Raw genomic sequence first — 20,218 nt, 5'->3', positions numbered from 1 at the left:
CCTTTCTTAGGTATGAAGCTGAAGGACAAAATGAGACTAAGCTGAGAGCAAGAATGCACGACTGAAAGAAACCTCAAGCCAAATCTCTCTTTTTGAAGAGAAACCAGTAGGGTTATTGAACGTCTCTAGTCTCTTTAGGGTATGTTCATACGTGGCAGAATCGTTGGCAATACTCTGGAGTTGTGTGTGGAAGATCCATTGTATATTGCAGTAGAGTAGACTTTCATGTGTACACTCTAGAAAAAAATCCACATCACATTTTTGACATTTATATGTCTTAGATTTTGCCATGAAACAGAAATTTTGTTGCGTAAAATCTGACGTGGGGGCCATAGCATCATTGCTCATCTTGGTGAATGCTTCTTCTAAAGATTTATGATGTGATTTTAATAACTGGGCTAAATGTGTTCCACACCTTCATAGAGAGATGTCTGAAGATGGTCTCGGTGGGAGTCCACAAACTGCTTTGAAGAAAATGGAACTGCTGTCAACATAGCTTGGAGCTGCAGCAATCTCTGAGCTAATGGCCTAATGATAGATGAAGGTCGCTGCCCACGGACCCCCACTATCTTTTAACATGCCTCACTAACATCAGAAGAAGATGGGTAGAAGCAGAGGTACCTAGTTAAAAGCTTTTTTGGGAGCCTGGTGGGACGCATTTCTGCGATCCCATGGTGTCCTCTTCTTCTTCATGGAGGCCTACTCTGACGACACGTTACCATAACGCTCGCCTGCTCTTCGGTCTCATCCAAGTCTCGACTATATGAAAAAAAAAGAAAGAAATAAAGAAGATGAATGTATCTCCAGTACTTGATCCAGAAATGATTTATTAAAGAGTCTGGTATTGCAATGGGAAACTCCAGATTTTAGTGCTAATAACATATGAGTGCAAGGTTAGATTGGATGTCTGCATCCTGCAGACCAATGATCTATTGCCTATTTCTGCAAGAGTCTAATGTGTCTAATAAAAGACAACCTGTTCGGCTCACACTATAATATAATTACTCTGGATGAATCTGTTCTTTCTGGAAGGTGGATATTCCATTCTATGCTCAAGAGCAAAGTGGACGTCTGTGTTTCTCCTCTGAAAGGATCAAATGGCCCTTGTTCAAAAACGCATAGAGGGCACGATGAAAGCTATACATGGGCAATTATATTCCCTTAGCATATCATGAAAGTAAGATCTGCACTTATAGTCCATTAATCTATAATACTGCAGACTTCCAAATCTGTCCTGCCATATATTCAGGTTATTAATAATCATCATAATTTCCTATAATGAGCCTAGTTTCCTCTACATTTATGTAGTATCTTTTCCTTCTCGTAGTTGATAGGAAACGTACGTCAGGACATAAAGAACGATTATTCATTGATTCTACTGTAAGTTGTCAAGCCTCATGATTTACAAATCAGACGGTACATGTACAGACAAGATCATACATTATGTAATAACAAGCTAATTAACACTTCAAACAATAGGAGTGCGGGCCCAACGGCTTACAATCTATGAGGAAATAGAGTTGGCACAAAAGGTAAAAGTACTTGTTTTTTGTAATAATCCAGCCTTTTTTTTTTTTTTTTTTTTTATATAAAGCAAGGAAGTAAACGTAAAACTACATGAGGAGGTAACCAGCAAGTATCTGTGTCTGTACAAGGTAGTACCCCAAAAAATGACATGAGGAGGTAACCAGCAAGTATCTGTGTATGTACAAGGTAGTACACAAAATATTACATGAAGTGGTAACCAGCAAGTGTATGTACGAGGTATTGCATGTAAAAACTACACGAGGCAGTAACCAGCAAGTGTCTGTGTATGTACGAGGTAGTATACACAAAACTACATTAGTAGGTAACCAGCAATTTTTAATGTATGTACGAGGTAGTACACATAAAACTACATGAGGTGGTAATCAGCAAGTATCTGTGTATATACAAGGTAGTACACATACTACATGAGCCAGTCACCAGCAAGTATCTGTTTATATACAAGGCAGTACACATAAAACTACATTAGGAGGTAACCAGCAAGTTTCTATGTATGTACGAGGTAGTACACATTAAACTACATGAGCCAGTCACCAGCAAGTATCTGTGTATGTATGAGGTAGTATACAAAAAACTACATGAGGTGGTAACCAGCAAGTATCTGTGTATATACAAGGTAGTACACATACTACATCAGCCAGTCACCAGCAAGTATCTGAACTTTATATACAAGGTTGTACACATAAAACTACATTAGGAGGTAACCAGCAAGTTTCTATGTATGTACGAGATAGTATCTACATGAGCCAGTCACCAGCAAGTATCTGTGTATGTATGAGGTAGTACACATAAAACTACATGAGGTGGTAACCAGCAAGTATCTATGTATATACAAGGTAGTATACATAAAACTACATGAGGTGGTAACCAGCAAGTATCTGTGTATATACAAGGTAGTACACATACTACATCAGCCAGTCACCAGCAAGTATCTGAACTTTATATACAAGGTTGTACACATAAAACTACATTAGGAGGTAACCAGCAAGTTTCTATGTATGTACGAGATAGTATCTACATGAGCCAGTCACCAGCAAGTATCTGTGTATGTATGAGGTAGTACACATAAAACTACATGAGGTGGTAACCAGCAAGTATCTATGTATATACAAGGTAGTATACATAAAACTACATGAGGTGGTAACCAGCAAGTATCTATGTATATACAAGGTAGTACACACAAAACTACATGAGCCAGTCACCAACATTGTGAAACGCCCATAGATTATCATTATGGTAAGCCATTAGTGTATTATTGGTGGGGGTCCAAACAAGTGCATGAATTGTCCATAAGGCACTAAATATCTAAAATATTTAAATAGAGGGGCCTTTGCGTCCATATGCCAGAGACCCACCTCTATGAATCAGAGAAGAAAGCTCCTCCCCTGGTCCTGGTGGATTTGGCACAACGACGTGTGTCAATATCAATAGTCTGTTTCCACCTCCACCCACACCTTCAGGAGCTCGGACACAACACGATCAGCTGCTGGGGCTACTTATTTTTGAGTAGGGTATGGAAAGTCTCTGCTGTGGTGGAGTACCAACATTATTACACTGAAATACCATGGGTTATAAAGGATTGATTTAAATTGCGGGAGTGTGTATTTTTCCCAAGTGTTTTGGGGCTCCATCAAACTTTTCCCAATTTCACTTTGTTTATAGGTGTTTTTTTGTAAATCTAAATTTAGTTTTTGATAATTATTCTTCAGAAGTGACTTTGTTTCCTTTTATTTGTTTTTTATTGTGGGGGTGCACTGTGCTGATTTCTTATTCTAGTTCAAGTTAATGCAAGAGAAGGAAGCATATGGTAAAGATAATCTGTGCCGAGTACGTCACAAGCTTTTTATAGGTTTTTCTGAGTAATAGCGAAATCTGTGTAAAGGCCATGTGTGTTCTTTTATAGTGAGACTCTGATTAATAATTCAGGTTGACATATTGCCAGAGGGACAAATCCCAACAAACTATTCAGTAGCCAACAAAGTAAAGCACCAGACTCTGGAAGGCAAGCGTAGTGCCTATGCTTCTGGCTCTCAGGAAGGAGTGAGGTACAATTGAATATAAGAAACTTTGTAAGTTATTATATCTTAGAAAAATGTCTCTTTCTCCCCTATTGAGTCACTTTATTGAATAGCTCACGGACTATACAACATTTTTTTATTACATGCAATTACAAAAGTATTCAGATCCAGCTGCTGATTTGAAAAATGTAGAATATTCTTTGTGGCACAATCCCTCTAAGGTATATGTGCTAAACCATCCTAGGACCATTGCTGGTGGCAATGGAAATGCAGGAGATGAAGAGCCGTCTCTAGTCACACATCACATTTAATGGACTTAAAGTCTCGTGGGAGCGTTTTCCGGTGCTTCAGCTATACAAACTTCTGTCTTTTATATTATAAGAGCTTTACCTTATATCTTGTGACGTGACAACCTTCACAATGACGGACATGAGTGGGGATTTTATTTGTAAAAGTAAGCGTGGAGTAAATAGGTCAAGATGAACAAGGAGGACATGAGTCGCTCTTACATTTTCTAAAGAATGTCTCTTTAAGACACCTGTTTGGGAAAGACTAAAAAGGTTACAAGTGGCACTGATGAAAATGTGCCCATGGAAAGAGCCGTGTAAATGTCACAATGTCTCTTATAGATGGAATTGTTATTATCAAATCACAGATTCTCCAGTAAACATGAAAAATGAAATCTGGAATTTTATTGAGGGAATGTCGGGTGTGATGCTTCTAGTTATGGTCTCTGATCGACCGCTGGAGTAATATATTTGGTGATAATGTGTTCCGTATCCTTTGGCCCTTTTCACAAGACTTTGCAAAGTGATATCTGTTGGGAAGAAATTTTTATTTTCGATGAGATCCAGTGACCATAGGGCTCAACCTCATGTGGACCCACTGGCACATCCACAGTAGAAATCAGAGTGTCAGCTTTGAATTTCTCCTGCGGTATTCTTTATAAAACACGTCGAATATGCAAATCTATTAGATGCTAGTTTAGTACAATTCTTCCTGAAAAACTAGTTAATTTAGTAATTTACTTTGTAACGAACGTGTTCCAGTTGTGAGGTATTCTCTCACACAGCCGTTGCCCAGCTGTTCCATGCATTGGGGACCACAATTTGCCATCCCCAATACACGGGCAACATCTGTGCGGTTGCCGCAAACGGAGCCAGACCCATTCCACTTGAATGGGTCCGTGATCCGTCCACACCGCAAACAAATAGAACCTCCACAAAAGCAATCCATAGTGCTTCCGTGGGGTTCCGTGCCTCCCTTCTGCACCTTCCGGATTCTGAACCCATTCAAAAACGTCCGGGGCCCGTATATATCGGACCCGCTGTTTGCGGGCCACAATATGGACCCGGCCGCCACACGTTCCTGTGCATGAGCCCTCATAATGTTGTTCCCTGGTGTTTAATTTGTCAGGTGGACGCACATGCTCATTTCCGACCTTCAACTGCCACCAGCCATATCTGTTAGACGCTGGGACAGTTACAGGGAGAGAGCTGCGTCAGAAAGTACATGCCCACTGAGTGGTGATGGAGAACTGCAGCAGAAAAGACATGCCCCCTGAGCTGTAACCGAAAAGACACTGTCAGCGCCAGTTCTGTGAGAAGATCTGGCAGACGTTTTTCTCTACCTCTTGTATTATGTTCTTTGTTTTGGTTTCACTTTCTCATCTCCTTTCCTTCTGCCAGGTGTCACTTATTTCGACTAATTGTCTTCCTTTATAATCCCTCCCATACTGCCTCGCTTGGCGGTTTATACTACTTCCTGAATTAGATGTTCACTGCTGGAGGCTGCTTCTGCTGTTTGTACAGATAAGTCTTTTACTTTATTGTGTTTCCTTGCTGGCTTCATTCTAGGTGACCCTGACTCCGTCCGTATTAAGTGCAGGGAGCCGGTGGTCATGTCCCCTCACTATTATAGGGTTTTCAGGTGTCGCACAGTATTAGGTACGCGGGCATGCAATCATCTACCATACAGACCCTTGCATGTGCATAGCAGTCAGGGAGAGCTCTTAGGGTTTTATAGGGCTCACCTATAAGCTCCTTAGTTTGGGATCAAGCCAGTTGCTTGTTTATTTATATGTTCCAGCTATCTGCTAACTTCATCCGTGACATTATAAACCGCCATAACCGTCTTAAGCATGGATCCGGTTTCAGCCTTGATTAACCGCATGCAAGGTCTTTTGCTGGAGGTAGCAGATCTCTGTAAAACTGTGTCTCAGTTTCAGGTGACCGGTTCTGCTGGCGTTCATGGAGTTTGTTCCGAGCCTAAGATCTCGCTCCGGGATACGTTCTCCAGGGGTTGTGAGAATTTTGTTTGCTTTAGAGAGGCTTGCAAACTCCATTTTCGCCTACTTCCCCATTCCTCTGGTGATGAGGAGCAGAGGTTGGGGATCATCATCTCGCTGCTCAGAGATAACGCTCAGTCTTGGGCCCTTTTTCTGCCGGTGGGGGCACGGCCCCTCCAATCGGTGGATGAATTTTTTGTAGCCCTGGGGCAGATATATGATGACCTGGATCGTGTTGCTCTGGCTGAATCTAAACTGCGTCTTTTATGCCAGGGTAAACAGTCCGCAGAGATATATTGTTCTGAATTTCGGAGATGGGCAGCTGATACTGGTTGGAATGAAGCTGCACTCCGAAGTCAATTTTGCCATGGTCTTTCGGAAAGATTGAAAGATGCATTTGCTTTTCATGAGAGACCAGCATCGTTAGAGTCAGCCATGTCTCTAGCTGTTCGTATTGACAGGCGTCTTAGGAAAGAGTAGTCTCCTCTCTCTCTCTGTCATATTCAGCCCAAGGACAGTGGGGCTGTCTCATTCAGTGCGCAGGGGTCTCAGTCTGTCTCAATCCCCTCTGAGGAGGAGGCCATGCAGCTGGGTTTGCTTGCCTCTGATAGTAGAGGATTCAGCTCTCAGAGGAGGGTTTGTTTCTGTTGTGGGGGTATAAATCATTTGGCTAAGGTTTATAAAGGGTAATAAAAACAAAACAAAAAAAACCCTCTAAATACTTTCCATTTGCTACTATTGGCAAGGTTGATGCGGAAATTGAAGGTTTGCTTGTAGTTCCCGTTTTCTCCTACCTGCCAGGGTGGCGCTAGACAGCAAGAACATTGTTTGTGAGATTTTTGTAGATAGTGGAGCAGCTGTCAATCTCATTAATAATCAATTTGCAACAACGCATGGTTTCCAGGTATGCACTTTGGAAAAGGATATACCTGTTTTTGCTATTGATTCCGCTCAAAGATCGTTAAAGGGCATAGTTCACAATATCCGTTTGACTGTGGGTGACGCTCATGTTGAGGATATGTCATGTTTCGTTTTAAGCGGATTACCTACTCCTCTAGTGTTGGGGCTACCCTGGCTCACTAAACATAACCCCACCATTGATTGGCAAGCAAGGCAAATAAATGGTTGGAGTGACTTTTGCAGAGAGAATTGCCTCACGGCGTCTCTTTTAGAGGTTTCTACCAAGACTGTGCCATCTTTTCTCTCAGAATTTTCGGATGTGTTTTCCGAGAGTGGCGTCCAGGAGTTGCCCCCTCACCGGGAGTACAACTGCCCTATTAATCTCATCCCAGGCGCCAAGCTGCCAAAATCACGACTATACAATCTCTCCCAACCTGAAAGGGTCGCTATGCGTACTTATATCTCTGAGAGCCTGAGAAAGGGACACATCCGACCCTCGAAGTCACCTGTTGCCGCTGTTTTTTTTTTTTGTTTTGTTTTTTTGTTTTGTTTTTTTTTGTTAAGAAAACAGATGGTTCTTTAAGACCTTGTTTGGATTTCAGGGAACTGAACTGTATCACGATTTGTGACCCATATCCGCTTCCTCTGATCCCGGACCTGTTTAACCAGATTGTTGGGGCTAAAGTTTTTTCTAAGTTGGATTTAAGAGGGGTATACAACCTAGTCAGGGTCAGGGAAGGGGACGAATGGAAGACGGCCTTCAATACCCCTGAGGGTCATTTCGAGAATTTGGTTATGCCCTTTGGTTTGATGAATGCTCCAGCCGTCTTCCAACATTTTGTGAACAGCATTTTTTATCATTTAATGGGGAAATTTGTACTGGTGTATCTAGATGATATTTAGATTTTTTTCCTCCTGATTTCAAGACTAATCGGGACCACCTACGTCAGGTCTTGCTGATTCTGCGGGAGAATAAATTATACGCTAAACTGGAAAAATGTGTGTTTGCAGTTCCAGAGATTCAATTTCTTGGTTTTCTTCTCTCCGCTTCTGGTTTTCGGATGGACCCTGAGAAGGTCTGCGCTGTGCTTGATTGGGAGCTTCCTGAGAATCAGAAGGTGCTGATGCGGTTTTTAGGATTTGCCAATTATTACAGAAAGTTAATTTTAAATTATTCCTCTGTTGTTAAGCCACTCACTGATATGACTAAAAAGGGGGTGGATTTTTCCTCCTGGTCGGTAGATGCGCTTAAAGCCTTTTCTAGTATTAAAGAGAGTTTTGCTTCCGCTCCCATTTTGGTACAACCTGATGTCTCTCTACCTTTTTATTGTTAAGGTGGATGCTTCTGAGGTGGGTGTGGGTGCGGTCTTATCTCAGGGTCCCTTTCCTGCCAAATGGCGACCTTGTGCCTTTTTCTCAAGGAAACTCTCCTCTGCAGAGAGAAATTACGATGTGGGAGATAGGGAGTTGTTGGCCATCAAATTAGCTTTTGAGGAATGGCGCCATTGGTTAGAGGGAGCCAGACACCCTATTACCGTGTTTACCGACCATAAGAATCTGGCCTACTTGGAATCGGCCAAGTGTCTGAACCTGAGACAGGCTAGATGGTCTTTGTTCTTTTCTAGGTTTAATTTTGTTATGTTCCGCCCTGGGGTTAAAAATGTGAAGGCGGATGCCCTGTCACGTTGTTTTCCGGGAGGGGGGAACTTTGAAGACCCGGGTCCCATTTTGGCTGAAGGGGTGGTCGTCTCTGCTCTTTATCCTGATTTGGAGGCAGAGGTTCAGGCAGCCCAGGCAGAGGCTCCTGATCTTTGTCCTCCTGGGAGGTTGTTTGTGCCTCTCGCTTTACGACACAAGGTTTTTAAGGAGCACCACAATACTGTCCTTGCTGGGCACTCGGGGAGCAGAGCCACAGTGGATCTCATTGCTCAGAGATTCTGGTGGCCGGCTCTTCGTAAGACGGTTGAGGGTTTTGTGGCAGCCTGCGAGACCTGCGCTCGTGCCAAGGTCCCTCATTCACGGCCATCGGGTTCTCTCCTCTCATTACCCATTCCTTCCCGTCCTTGGACGCATCTGTCCATGGACTTCATTACAGACCTGCCTCGTTCCTCGGGGAAGACTGTTATTCTGGTGGTAGTGGACCGTTTTAGCAAAATGGCACATTTCATTCACTTTCCTGGGTTACCCAATGCTATGACGCAAGCGTTTATTGATCATATTGTTAAATTGCATGGCATTCCTTCAGACATCGTTTCTGATATGGGCACGCAATTTGTTTCCAGATTCTGGAAGGCCTTCTGTTCTCGCTTGGGGGTTCGGTTGTCGTTCTCTTCTGCTTTTCACCCGCAGTCGAATGGTCAGACCGAACGCGTCAATCAGAATCTGGAGACATATCTGCGCTGTTTTGTGGCAGAGAATCAGGAGGATTGGTATTCTTTTTTATCCCTTGCTGAGTTTGCTTTAAATAACCGTCGCCAGGAGTCCTCTGATAAGCCATGACCATTTTTTGGTGCATATGGGTTTCATCCGCAGTTTGGGACATTCTCTGGAGAGGGGTCTTCTGGTTTACCTGATGAGGAGAGATTTTCCTCCTCTTTGTCATTTATTTGGCAAAAGATTCAGGGTTATCTGAAGAGGATGAGTGAGAGATATAAGCGTGTGGCGGATAAGAGACGTGTGCCTGGTCAGAACCTGAATGTTGGTGATCTGGTGTGGTTGTCTACAAAGAATATCAAACTGAAGGTTCCCTCCTGGAAGTTGGGTCCTAAGTTTATTGGGCCTTACAAGATCTTGTCCCTCATCAATCCCGTTACCTTCCATATTGATCTTCCTCAGACTTGGAAGATCCATAATGTTTTTCACAAGTCCCTATTAAAACCTTATGTCCAACCCACTGTACCCTCCTCTTTGCCTCCTCCTCCGATTATTGTTGATGGTAATCTTGAATTTCAGGTCTCTAGGATTGTCGATTCTCGCATTATCCGAGGTTCTCTTCAGTACCTCGTTCATTGGGAGGGTTATGGTCCTGAGGATAGGATGTGGGTCCCAGTGGCGGACATTAAGGCCACTCCTCTCATCAGGGCTTTCCATAGGTCTCATCCTGAGAAGGTGGGCTCTGACTGTCCGGAGTCCAGCCGTAGAGGGAGGGGTACTGTCACCGCCAGTTCTGTGAGACGATCTGGCAGACGTTTTTCTCTACCTCCTTGTATGATGTTATTTGTTTTGGTTTCACTTTATCATCTCCTTTCATTCTGCCAGGTGTCACTTATTTCGACTAATCTTCTTCCTTTATAATCCCTCCCATACTGCCTCACTTTGCGGTTTATACTACTTCCTGGATGAGGTGTTCACTGCTGGAGGCTGCTTCTGCTGTTTGTACAGATAAGTCTTTTACTTTATTGTGTTTCCTTGCTGGCTTGATTCTAGGTGACCCTGACTCCGTCCGTATTAAGTGCAGGGAGCCGGTGGTCGTGTCCCCTCACTATTATAGGGTTTTCAGGTGTCACACAGTATTAGGTACGCGGGCATGCAATCATCTACCATACAGACCCTTGAATGTGCATAGCAGTCAGGGAGAGCTCTTAGGGTTTTATAGGGCTCACCTATAAGCTCCTTAGTTTGGGATCAAGCCAGTCGCTCGTTTATTTATATGTTCCAGCTATCTGCTAACTTCATCCGTGACAGACACACCCCAAGCTGCCAGCAAATATATCAGAGCGATTGGAGCAATGACTGGGGAGATCTCTGGATCCATGGCATAAGCCCTTTAAAGTGTGAACATAGCCTTGTAAAGCCTTTAGCTGACAGAATAATGGAAAGTCAATAATGTATACTTATTTTTTTCATAACATTTTATTTTCCGGCTGAAGTTTTGTAACTTATTTGGCACGTGTAGAATAGATTTTTCTTTTGACAGTCGTGATTTCTTTGTGACGGGTTATTTATGAACTTCTGTCGAGTGCTTATCTGAAATGTGGACATTTTAATATACTTTCTATTATTGAATCTCCTTCCATTTCCCGGTCATCTGTTTCTCATCTGTGTTGATTATTTGTGTGAAATATAACCACATGGGCAGAACATTTACCGTGCGTCTGCTCTGCAGACAAACAGGATCAGATATCTGGATTATTGCAGTTTGCAAGATTTTATCCAACACAAGTGATTTGGATTTACACAATCTGACATATCTAAAGAAAACGTCGCCCTTCACTGACGCAAGTTTTGTTTTTATTACGTTCTCTTTATTTATTATGTACATACGTGACATTTTTTTATTTTAATATATGCACCCAGTGCAAATGATGATGCACCCAGTGCAAATGATGAATGCATTTCATTTTTTTACAACTTTTTTTTTATTTTGCACATCATGATTTTTCTCTGTATAGGTGCTGAATAGAGATTAATGTAATTTGTTTTATTTTTTAATAGTGAAATATTTTTGAGATGACTTCCCATGATTGTACCATCGGTGGTCCCGTCAGAGAAAAGAGTACAGTGTGGTGAATGCTGGTTAAATCTTTGACTTCAGTTATTTCCCTCTGCCTCTCTTAGACATATGTTACCAATTGCAGCCAATCAGCGGTTACTTTTTTGATTTTATGATTTGATGCTAGCTGTAGTGAAACAGCTTGAGGAACACTGCATTACAGCACTGGAGAAATGCTGGAGAAATGCTGAGGACTAAGAACTAAAGTGAAGTTACTGAGGGAAGTGAAACCATACAGGAGGTTGAAGAAAGTGGTCTGAGAAGGATACAGTACTATAGTCCTGTATCCTTCTCAGACCACTTTTTTCAACCTCCTGTATGGTTTCACTTCATTCAGTAACTTCACTTTAGTTCTTAGTCCTCAGCATTTCTCCAGTTTACTTCTTAGTCCTCAACATGGCCCTACTCTCTTTTCCAGTCCCCACTGTGACTCCACCCTCCTTCCTGGTCCACTTTATGGCTCCCTTGCTTTCTTAGTCCCCATCATGGCTCCCATTGCCTTCTCAGTCCCCATCATGGCTCCCATTGCCTTCTCAGTCCCCATCATGGCTCCCATTGCCTTCTCGGTCCCCGGCGGCATGGCTCCCTTTGCCTTCTCGGTCCTCGGCGGCGTGGCTCCCCTTGCCTTCTCGGTCCTCGGCGGCGTGGCTCCCCTTGCCTTCTCGGTCCTCGGCGGCGTGGCTCCCCTTGCCTTCTCGGTCCTCGGCGGCGTGGCTCCCCTTGCCTTCTCGGTCCCCGGCGGCGTGGCTCCCCTTGCCTTCTCGGTCCCCGGCGGCGTGGCTCCCCTTGCCTTCTCGGTCCCTGGCGGCATGGGAATACCTTTCTGAGGCAGCTTTGGGTGTGTATCCTTTTTCCTGTCGCAGCTCCTTATAGGGAACACTGTAAAAATAAAACCCATAAAACAGTGGAGGAATTAAGTCCCCCCGCCAATTCCATGCCATTTTTACAACCTACCACTACATCTTATACATTATTAAATGATGCCATTAGAAAGTACAACTTTTCCCGCAAAAAATCAAGCCCACGTGCAGGTATGTAAATGGAAAAATAAAAATGTTAGGGCTCGGGAAAGGCAGGGAGTGAAAAATGAAAAGGTAAAAGTGGAAAATTGCCTAGTAATAAATTGGTTAATTTGATCCACTTCGGTCAGGGGGTGAGGTTGGACCTTTTGTGTTTGGTTTATTAGCTAATGACATTGGTCCATCAACAAGCAGGTTTTAATTGGCTCTATTAAACCTAATCGTTCTTTAAGTTCTTTTCGGGACAGATAGTTACAGTGCTCTGGTCAGGGGCTTAAAGCCGTTTCATCTTAGCGGGCTGCATAATTGATAGTACGGTAATTAACTTTCATGCTGCACAAATATCCTTTAATCATGTGGAATTTTTATTACTCTGCAGACAGACCTGTAGATTTAGATAAGTTAATGTCCCAAAGCCCACCGCTTTGTAGTAAATCTGCTTAATTGATGATCTAAGCCAGGGGTGGGCAATTATTTTTTCGATGGGGCCACATGAGAAACTGAAAATATTTTGGAGGGCCGGGCCAAAAGGCTAAACTCAATACTGCATAAAATCACCGCGTCCTGGCACAGGCGGGCGTGATGACATCATCATGCCTGCCTGCGCTGGGATTTCACTACCAAATAGACCTCAGGCCTGTAGCCTATGACAAGTCTTGTCGCCATCTGCAAATTTTAAGGCGCATTGGCGACCATTTTGGTCGCCATCTGGAGCGCTGTATTGCATCAGTGACATGAACACTCTCCACATAGAATGTTATATTACATCAGTGACATCACCGCTCTCCACATATAATGTTATATTACATCAGTGACATCACCGCTGTCCACATATAGGCGATATATTACATCAGTGACATCACCGCTCTCCACATATATGTGATGAGCGGTGATGTCACTGATGTAATGTATTACTTACCGGTATATGTGGACAGCAGTGATGTCACTGATGTAATATATTACTTATGTGTGGAGAGTGGTGATGTCACTGATGTAATATATCACTTATAAGTAATATATTACATCTGTGACATCACCGCTCTCCACATATAAGAGGCATATTACATCAGTGACGTCATCCCTTGGCGCTGGGGTGCGCAGCCAGGGCCGGCCTTAGGTGTTCAGGCGCCCTGTGTGAGCTAACCTTGTGGTAGTGTTACCTGCAGTCCTATGTAAAACCACAGATAACACTAGTGCTAAATAATGTAGTAGTGTTACCTGCAGTCCTATGTAAAACCACAGATAACACTAGTGTAGATCATGTGGAAGTGTTACCTTCGTCCTTAGTGTGCCTCCCTGTGTCTATCGCACAGACTCCATGCTGGCGCTGCCTCCTCTTCCATCTTCTTCCCCGCACAGAACGTTCTGAAGCAGCTGCGTCAAGACATAGGAACACTGTGGGCAAGGTGATACACACAGGGAGAGACATACACACAGGGACGGACACACACACACACACACACACACACACAAAGGGACAGACACACACACACAGGGACGGACACACACACACTGGCACACTCAACATCAGCAGCAAGTCCAACCCTTAATGACCCCCACAATCCCTGGGGGGGGGGGGGTGATGTAGTAGCAGGCAGGAAAGCACACACTGTCCCCCTGTCCTATATGAGCCCCCCCCCCCACCCCCACCCCCACCAAATACCTGTAAGTTCTGTTAGTTGCTTGGCTTTGGCTGTGGCTGCTGGCTGTGGCTCCGCCTCCTTCCTCTTTCTGCCTGTGCGGCAGCTGCATCACGCTCCAGCAGCCACTGGTCTGCTCTGTTAAAGAGACAGTCAGGCCAGGCAGCAGAGCGGAGCGCAGAGCGGCCGCGGGCCCCGCCCCCTCCTCACTCCGGACAGTGACTCCGTGCTGTTACAGGGCCGGCGGCGGCGGCGGCAACAAAAATGCCGGGGGCCGGATTAAAAGGCCCGCGGGCCGTAGTTTGCCCAGGTCTGATCTAAGCAGAAAAACAGATCCTGCTCAAATTGTCTGGTGTCTTGTAAGAAGCTGACCAGACTCACCAGCACCTTGTAATATTTATTCAGTGTAGAGGTGCTGGCCCTGGAAGTCAAGATAGACCTATACCGTAGATAAGATGTACCGCTGGCCAAACCTTCTAATGGTGGCCATCTCATGTTTTAGGGGGCCTCCGACTCGCCCTTGAGAGCAGATATTGGGGAAGGATAAGGATCAGGCTGTCAGTTGGATGTTCTCATGGACATTAACCTCTTTTAAGGGTTTTGGACGCATGATCAGCCGAGCGTGCACATGTGTAAGGAGATCAGGAGAGGTCACTGCCAAACGAACAAGTGTTTTGGTCGCCAATTAGCTAATGTGTATGGCCAGCCTAACATGTCTTTTTAGAATTTTTGGAAATTTTGTTAGATTTTGCATGTCCCTGTCTGTATTTAAAAATATCCTAGTGTCATTTAGTTTTCACACTGGCCACTAGACTTAATATCCTGTTGTTTGAGAGCCACCAAGACAAAATGAACAGGAGCCGACTTCTATAGGGGAGTCTTCTAGGCCTGTTTCTGTGACCTGTGCAGAGGTCAGGAGGGAGCGGATAAGCCGTGATATCACCTACTGTGAATGGTGGATCCGCTGTTATCTATACAAAGGTGATATCTGTCTGCCTGTGATGATCATGCGATGACTACTGAAAAATAACTTGTACCGAATAGGAAGTCTTTGCATATTTTAGGCCTAGTAGTCAGTGCGAACACTGCACAATTTTAGGTTTTTGTTTCATATCCTGTATAGATGGTGACATGGAAAATGAAAATAAAAATCACCCAAATTTTTAAACAATAGGTCATTTTCTGTTGACCAATCATGTCATGTGACCTCGGAGCGCGAGTGAAGCCCTTGCCATTACTGACGCTCTGTGGTCCCCCGCCGGCTGGCACAGCGCTGTACTGTATCCTGACATACACACATCGTCAGCGCACTATGACCTGATGCTGCTGTGTGACGTCAGTAGGACAGTGCAGCGCGCGAAGAAGAGGATGGAAGATCTGTGGAGGGTTGGCAGTGCCCCTACAGGAAAGGTAAATATTTCACTGGCACTGGGGACTAATGACTAGGAGGGGGAGATGGTAGCACTGGGGGAGTAACTGATGGCACTGAGGCAGCTGAGGGCATGGAGGACTGATGGCACTGGAGGGGGGCTGATGGCATTGAAGAACTGATGGCACTTTGGGGGGGAGCTTGATGGCATAGACGGGGCTGATGGCACCCCCTGATGACATTGGTGGGGCTGATGAGTTTTTATAAAGGAAAGCGTTCTTTTAATTAGTTTTTTTCTTATTAGGGTACTCTATTAATTGCTGGATTCCTCTGTAGAATACTTGATTACTAAAATAATCGATAGCTGCAGCCCTAGTGTTCTCATGCGAAACAGAAAAATGACAATAACGCAAATACCACCACCTGACGGATAGCGGTAGACCCTAGTGATGATATTGGGGCTCCTCTAGTTTGTCGTAGAGTCTGTCATCTTCAAGACCTGGTACCTGATGCTGTAGTCACTCCTATACATCTCGGAGCCCTCTATCGTTACCTACCCTAACTGAGATGACCTCCGACCAGCTTTACAGAAAACCATCCCAATGTTTCCTCCATGCACAAATAACCAAAGTTTCCATTTTTTTTTTTAAACTGGTAATTATCATGGTTTGGTTTCCCTGTGATTTGTACAAGCAGAGATGTTTTTCACAACGCTCATGGTAATAGGACACTTGCCACCAGTGAAGAGCTGGTCAGAGAGGGAGCATGAAGTGCGTCTTTTGTTTGCCCCAGCCATCTCATTTGCTACCATTGTCTTGAGTTCGGTCTCTTGGGTTTTCTTAACTAGTCAACTGTAAAGCCTGACTACAGAAGAGCGGTTACTGAGAAATCTATTGTATCTTCCTTCTGAATGGCTTTAGAGTGACAAGTTTTTCTTAGTGAAGCTTGCTGGCAAGCTTTTCTAAAGCCCGTTGGCCTTAATTCCTGAAGAAATGGTGCGATTAGGAACTGCTGCGTAATGAAGCGTCTTTGCCTATGGCAGAGATCATTTATAGCACTTGCAAACTACCTGACATAAAAAGCAAAGTCTGCAGCACTATAATATTTTAAGATGCGTTCCAGGGATGCAGAGCCATTTCCTTCATCTACGTCACTTCTGATAGCGTCTAGACAGACCCAGGAGCAGGGCTGTGGAGTCTGAGTCGGACCATTTATCTACCGACTCCACAGCCCTGCCCAGGAGGCACTGTAATCCCCATCGTGTAATGTTCGTTGAATTGCCTTTGAATGCATGTTTGTATATGTTACTCTTTATTTCAGTTTCACTTGCCATTTTTTTTTTTTTTTTTTTTTTTTTTTTTTTTATTTGTTTGTACTTTGGATGCATGTTCTTGTGCTTTTGTCTGAAGACTCTTGCCATCCTTATAAATAGAAGCAATCAACTTCTGTTGAATATAATGTTAGGAGTGGTTATGAAAAGCTACTTTTATAAATTACCTTTTCTGCCATCAAATTTGGGACCATGGTCCAAATTCATACTACTAATCGGGAAGATAGCTTTTTATTTATTTTTTAATTTTTTTTATAGAAAATGTGTGAGAATTGCTCTTACCACTTTTTGGGTATTGAGCAATAATTGCCACTAATTTCTAATGGCCAGGCAATGAGAATTTACCTGCAACCCAAAGATTTACAGCAGTTGTACATTTCTATGTGCATGGACTACTCGTCTTCTGGGATTGGTCCAGTCATGGTCTAAAATCAAATGTTAATGCAGTATTCTGTTACAGTCATGGTTGTATAGTTATATAATATGCTTTGGTAGTGTAAAGAAGGAAAAACTGCAGGACTTATCCAGTGTGCAGAAAAAAAAAATCGGTGAGGTTTTCTTCACCAAACAAGACAACGTTTCAGCCAAAATGTGGATCTTCATCATCCATGCAATGAAAGTGAATATAATATATTTGGGTTTACATATCTGCAGTTTGCTTATATTACATATATGTTCAGCCTGTACTGCTATATGATCACATTGGGTGTTGTCGCTGCATAGTTCATGTATTTATTACAGTTATTTCCATAATTTATTGAAGGGTAGTTATCATGTTTGCTTTATAAACTGTACTATGCATTTTTTTTATATGCTTGCTAAAGACCCACACCTGGGTTGAACTGTTTCATTATTCAGTGATTTTGATATAGTGCCATGTTTTTCCTTAAACTTTTTGGGCCCCTGGGCTGGAGCTTAACACTGTGGGCACCATAAGAGCATGATTAATGCAGAATATTTGGAATGCTGTTGGCTTCTATCGTGATGCGTAGTTTGATCGTTTTTTACCTATTTGGAGAGTTTTCCAGTTCTGGTTGGAACGGAGTGCCAGAATTTGAGCTTGTATGCGTCTGTAGATTTTCTGAGTTGAAATTAAATATGTTTATAGTATGTAGTTCATAGTATATACAACATTATAGATTTTTGTATAACCATGTAAATATTTCATAGCTTACAGCTGATGCAAACTTTTCCCTTTTTGTTTTTCAGGTTTACTTCCAGAAAAGCTTGGGATTGATGTAATGATGTTGCACGAACCATCTTTTACTGGATACTAAGCTGCACAGAATTGCAAAGAGAAAATGGGTCGTCTCAGATTCTTCATAAATTAGCGACAAGTCATTAAACATTTTTATTTTTATTTATTTTTTTATTATAAAAATCTTTTTCTAACTTGGCAGATCTCATGAAACCAGTGTGTTTTCTGGAGTATTCTCTCCAGGAGAACATTATCCTTTCAGAGAATAAAGATGGACACGTTTTACTCTGGAATTTTCTAAAGTTGAGTACTTCTTCAGATCATGACAAGTTTGAAACGGTCCCAGACTGAAAGGTCCGTTGCAAGTGGGACTCAATCGTCTGTACCAGATGGACCACCAAAGGCTCGTTCTGATGATTTTTATATGAGACGTTTTAGGTCACAGAATGGTAGTTTAGGTTCTTCCGCCATGTCTCCCGTAGGGCCACCACGCAGTGAGAGCTCCCACCACATATCCTCTACACCAGGTGTACCTAAAATGGGTGTTAGAGCACGTATTGCAGACTGGCCTCCGAGGAAAGAAAATGTGAAGGAAATTAGTAGAACTAGTCAGGATATTGAGACAAGCAGCATAGAAACCATGTCTGTTAAGAGTAGTCCTAGTAGTCAAGTTAGTACGTCTAGTATGAATTCTAGCGACTCTGTTATGCTAAAAAGTATTCAGAACACACTTAAGAATAAAACAAGACAGGCGGAAAGTTTAGACTCAAGGTTTCTGTCTCCTGAAGGTTACTCCAGCGGTAGCTCCCCTAGGAAAGTTCACCGCAGAATAAGGCAACGGAGCAACAGTGATATTACAATAAGTGAGTTTGATATGGATAATTTTGAAGAGTGTATGTCACCAACCTTTAAAACTGGTCCATCACTCCACAGGGAATATGGCAGCACCTCCTCAATAGACAAACAGGGAACATCAAGTGACAGCTTCTTTGATATAATAAAGGGATATAAAAATGAGAGAGCTGATCATCGTGGTCATGGGCCATCAAAGTTGAGTGAACTATTACTGAGCAGTGGCAGTAGGGGCTCTGGATTCTCTCTAGATGTTATAGATGGTCAGAGAGATGGGCATAGGGCCTTCAAAGACAGGGACAAGCCACTAAAGAGACGTTCCAAATCTGAAACAGGAGATTCTTCAATTTTCCGTAAGCTTCGAAATGCAAAAGGGGAAGGAGAGCTTGGAAAAGCTGGAGACATTGAGGACAGTCGCTCTGATGACAGTATCAAACCGTGGACATGCCCTAAATGTTTTGCTCATTACGATGTTCAGAGCGTCCTGTTCGATTTGAATGAAGTTGTTATCAACCGGCATAATGTTATCAAACGACGAAACACCACCACCGGGGCTTCAGCTGCCGCAGCCGCCTCTCTAGCTGCTGGACCATTGTCGCACTCCTCCAGCTTCAATTCTCCTACCGGCAGCACCGAAGACTTAAACTCAAAAGAGAACGTTGACCAAGGAGATGACAAAAGCAATGATTTAGTAATGAGCTGTCCATACTTCCGTAACGAAATGGGAGGCGAAGGGGAAAAGAAAGTCAGCTTGTCCAAATCCAACTCTGGTTCTTTCTCCGGCTGTGAAAATTCTTCTTTTGAGTCCACAATGAGTTCACACTGTGCAAACGCAGGACTGGCTGTCCTTGAGGTCCCCAAGGAGAATTTGATTTTACATATTGACAGAGCTAAAAGATATATTGTTGAACATATAGACCTTGGTGCATACTATTATCGGAAATATTTCTATCAAAAAGGTGAGTTTTTGCCTATTTTGTTCCTTGTGATTTTTGCGCTCAACCGTGTGTTAAATGAATTTTATTCCAGCATATTTTTTTTACATTGTAGGCCTATCCTCAGGAAAAGCCATCAGCATCGGATCACTTTAGGTCCAGCACCTCATACCTCCACCGATCAGCTGTTCTGCCGGAGCCCCAGCTCTGGAATGTCCAAGGATGGAACTGGTTACTGCAGCACTCCCCCCATTAACTTAAGTGGGAGCAACGCTGCAGTGACCAGCTCCGTCCACTAGATCCAGTAGACGGAGCTGTAGTTCCAGTGCTAGAGCTACTGGAGAATGCTGATCGGCAGGGCTCTGGGGTGTCGGACTCTCGCTGATCAGATATTGACGGCTTATGAGGGTAGGCCATCAATGTTAAAGGACTAGAAACATCTTTGATCATTTTAATTGTATTTAAGGCTTCTTTAAGTAGTTTTAGTTGAACAGAGAAGCATTACATTTCCAGTTAAAATAGATTTCGCCTGGCAATAGATTTTGCACTTCAATGCCATTGACTAAATTATATCTACTTATCCTTATGTGCCCTTATGTTTTCTATAGATTTTTTATTTATTTTTTACCTCTT

At 43.2% G+C, this 20,218-nt stretch overlaps 1 protein-coding gene across 6 annotated transcripts in view; it reads left to right on the top strand.

Moving 5' to 3' along the window:
• The window catches only part of SIPA1L1 (signal induced proliferation associated 1 like 1), a 246,180-nt gene that overhangs the window by 85,639 nt on the left and 140,323 nt on the right, over positions 1-20,218 (top strand). For all 6 annotated transcript variants that reach the window (XR_005774835.1, XM_040411977.1, XM_040411979.1 and 3 more), the window contains exon 3: positions 17,810-19,609. Coding sequence is in view for 5 of the 6 variants with exons in the window: in XM_040411977.1 (XP_040267911.1) it covers positions 18,121-19,609 (1,489 nt within the window). In the remaining variant the exon portion in view is untranslated. The remainder of the gene's footprint in view (positions 1-17,809; positions 19,610-20,218) is intronic.

This window comes from Bufo bufo, chromosome 11, assembly GCF_905171765.1.
Source record: "Bufo bufo chromosome 11, aBufBuf1.1, whole genome shotgun sequence".
NCBI lineage: Eukaryota > Metazoa > Chordata > Amphibia > Anura > Bufonidae > Bufo > Bufo bufo.
This window is presented reverse-complemented; position numbering and strand designations above follow the sequence as displayed.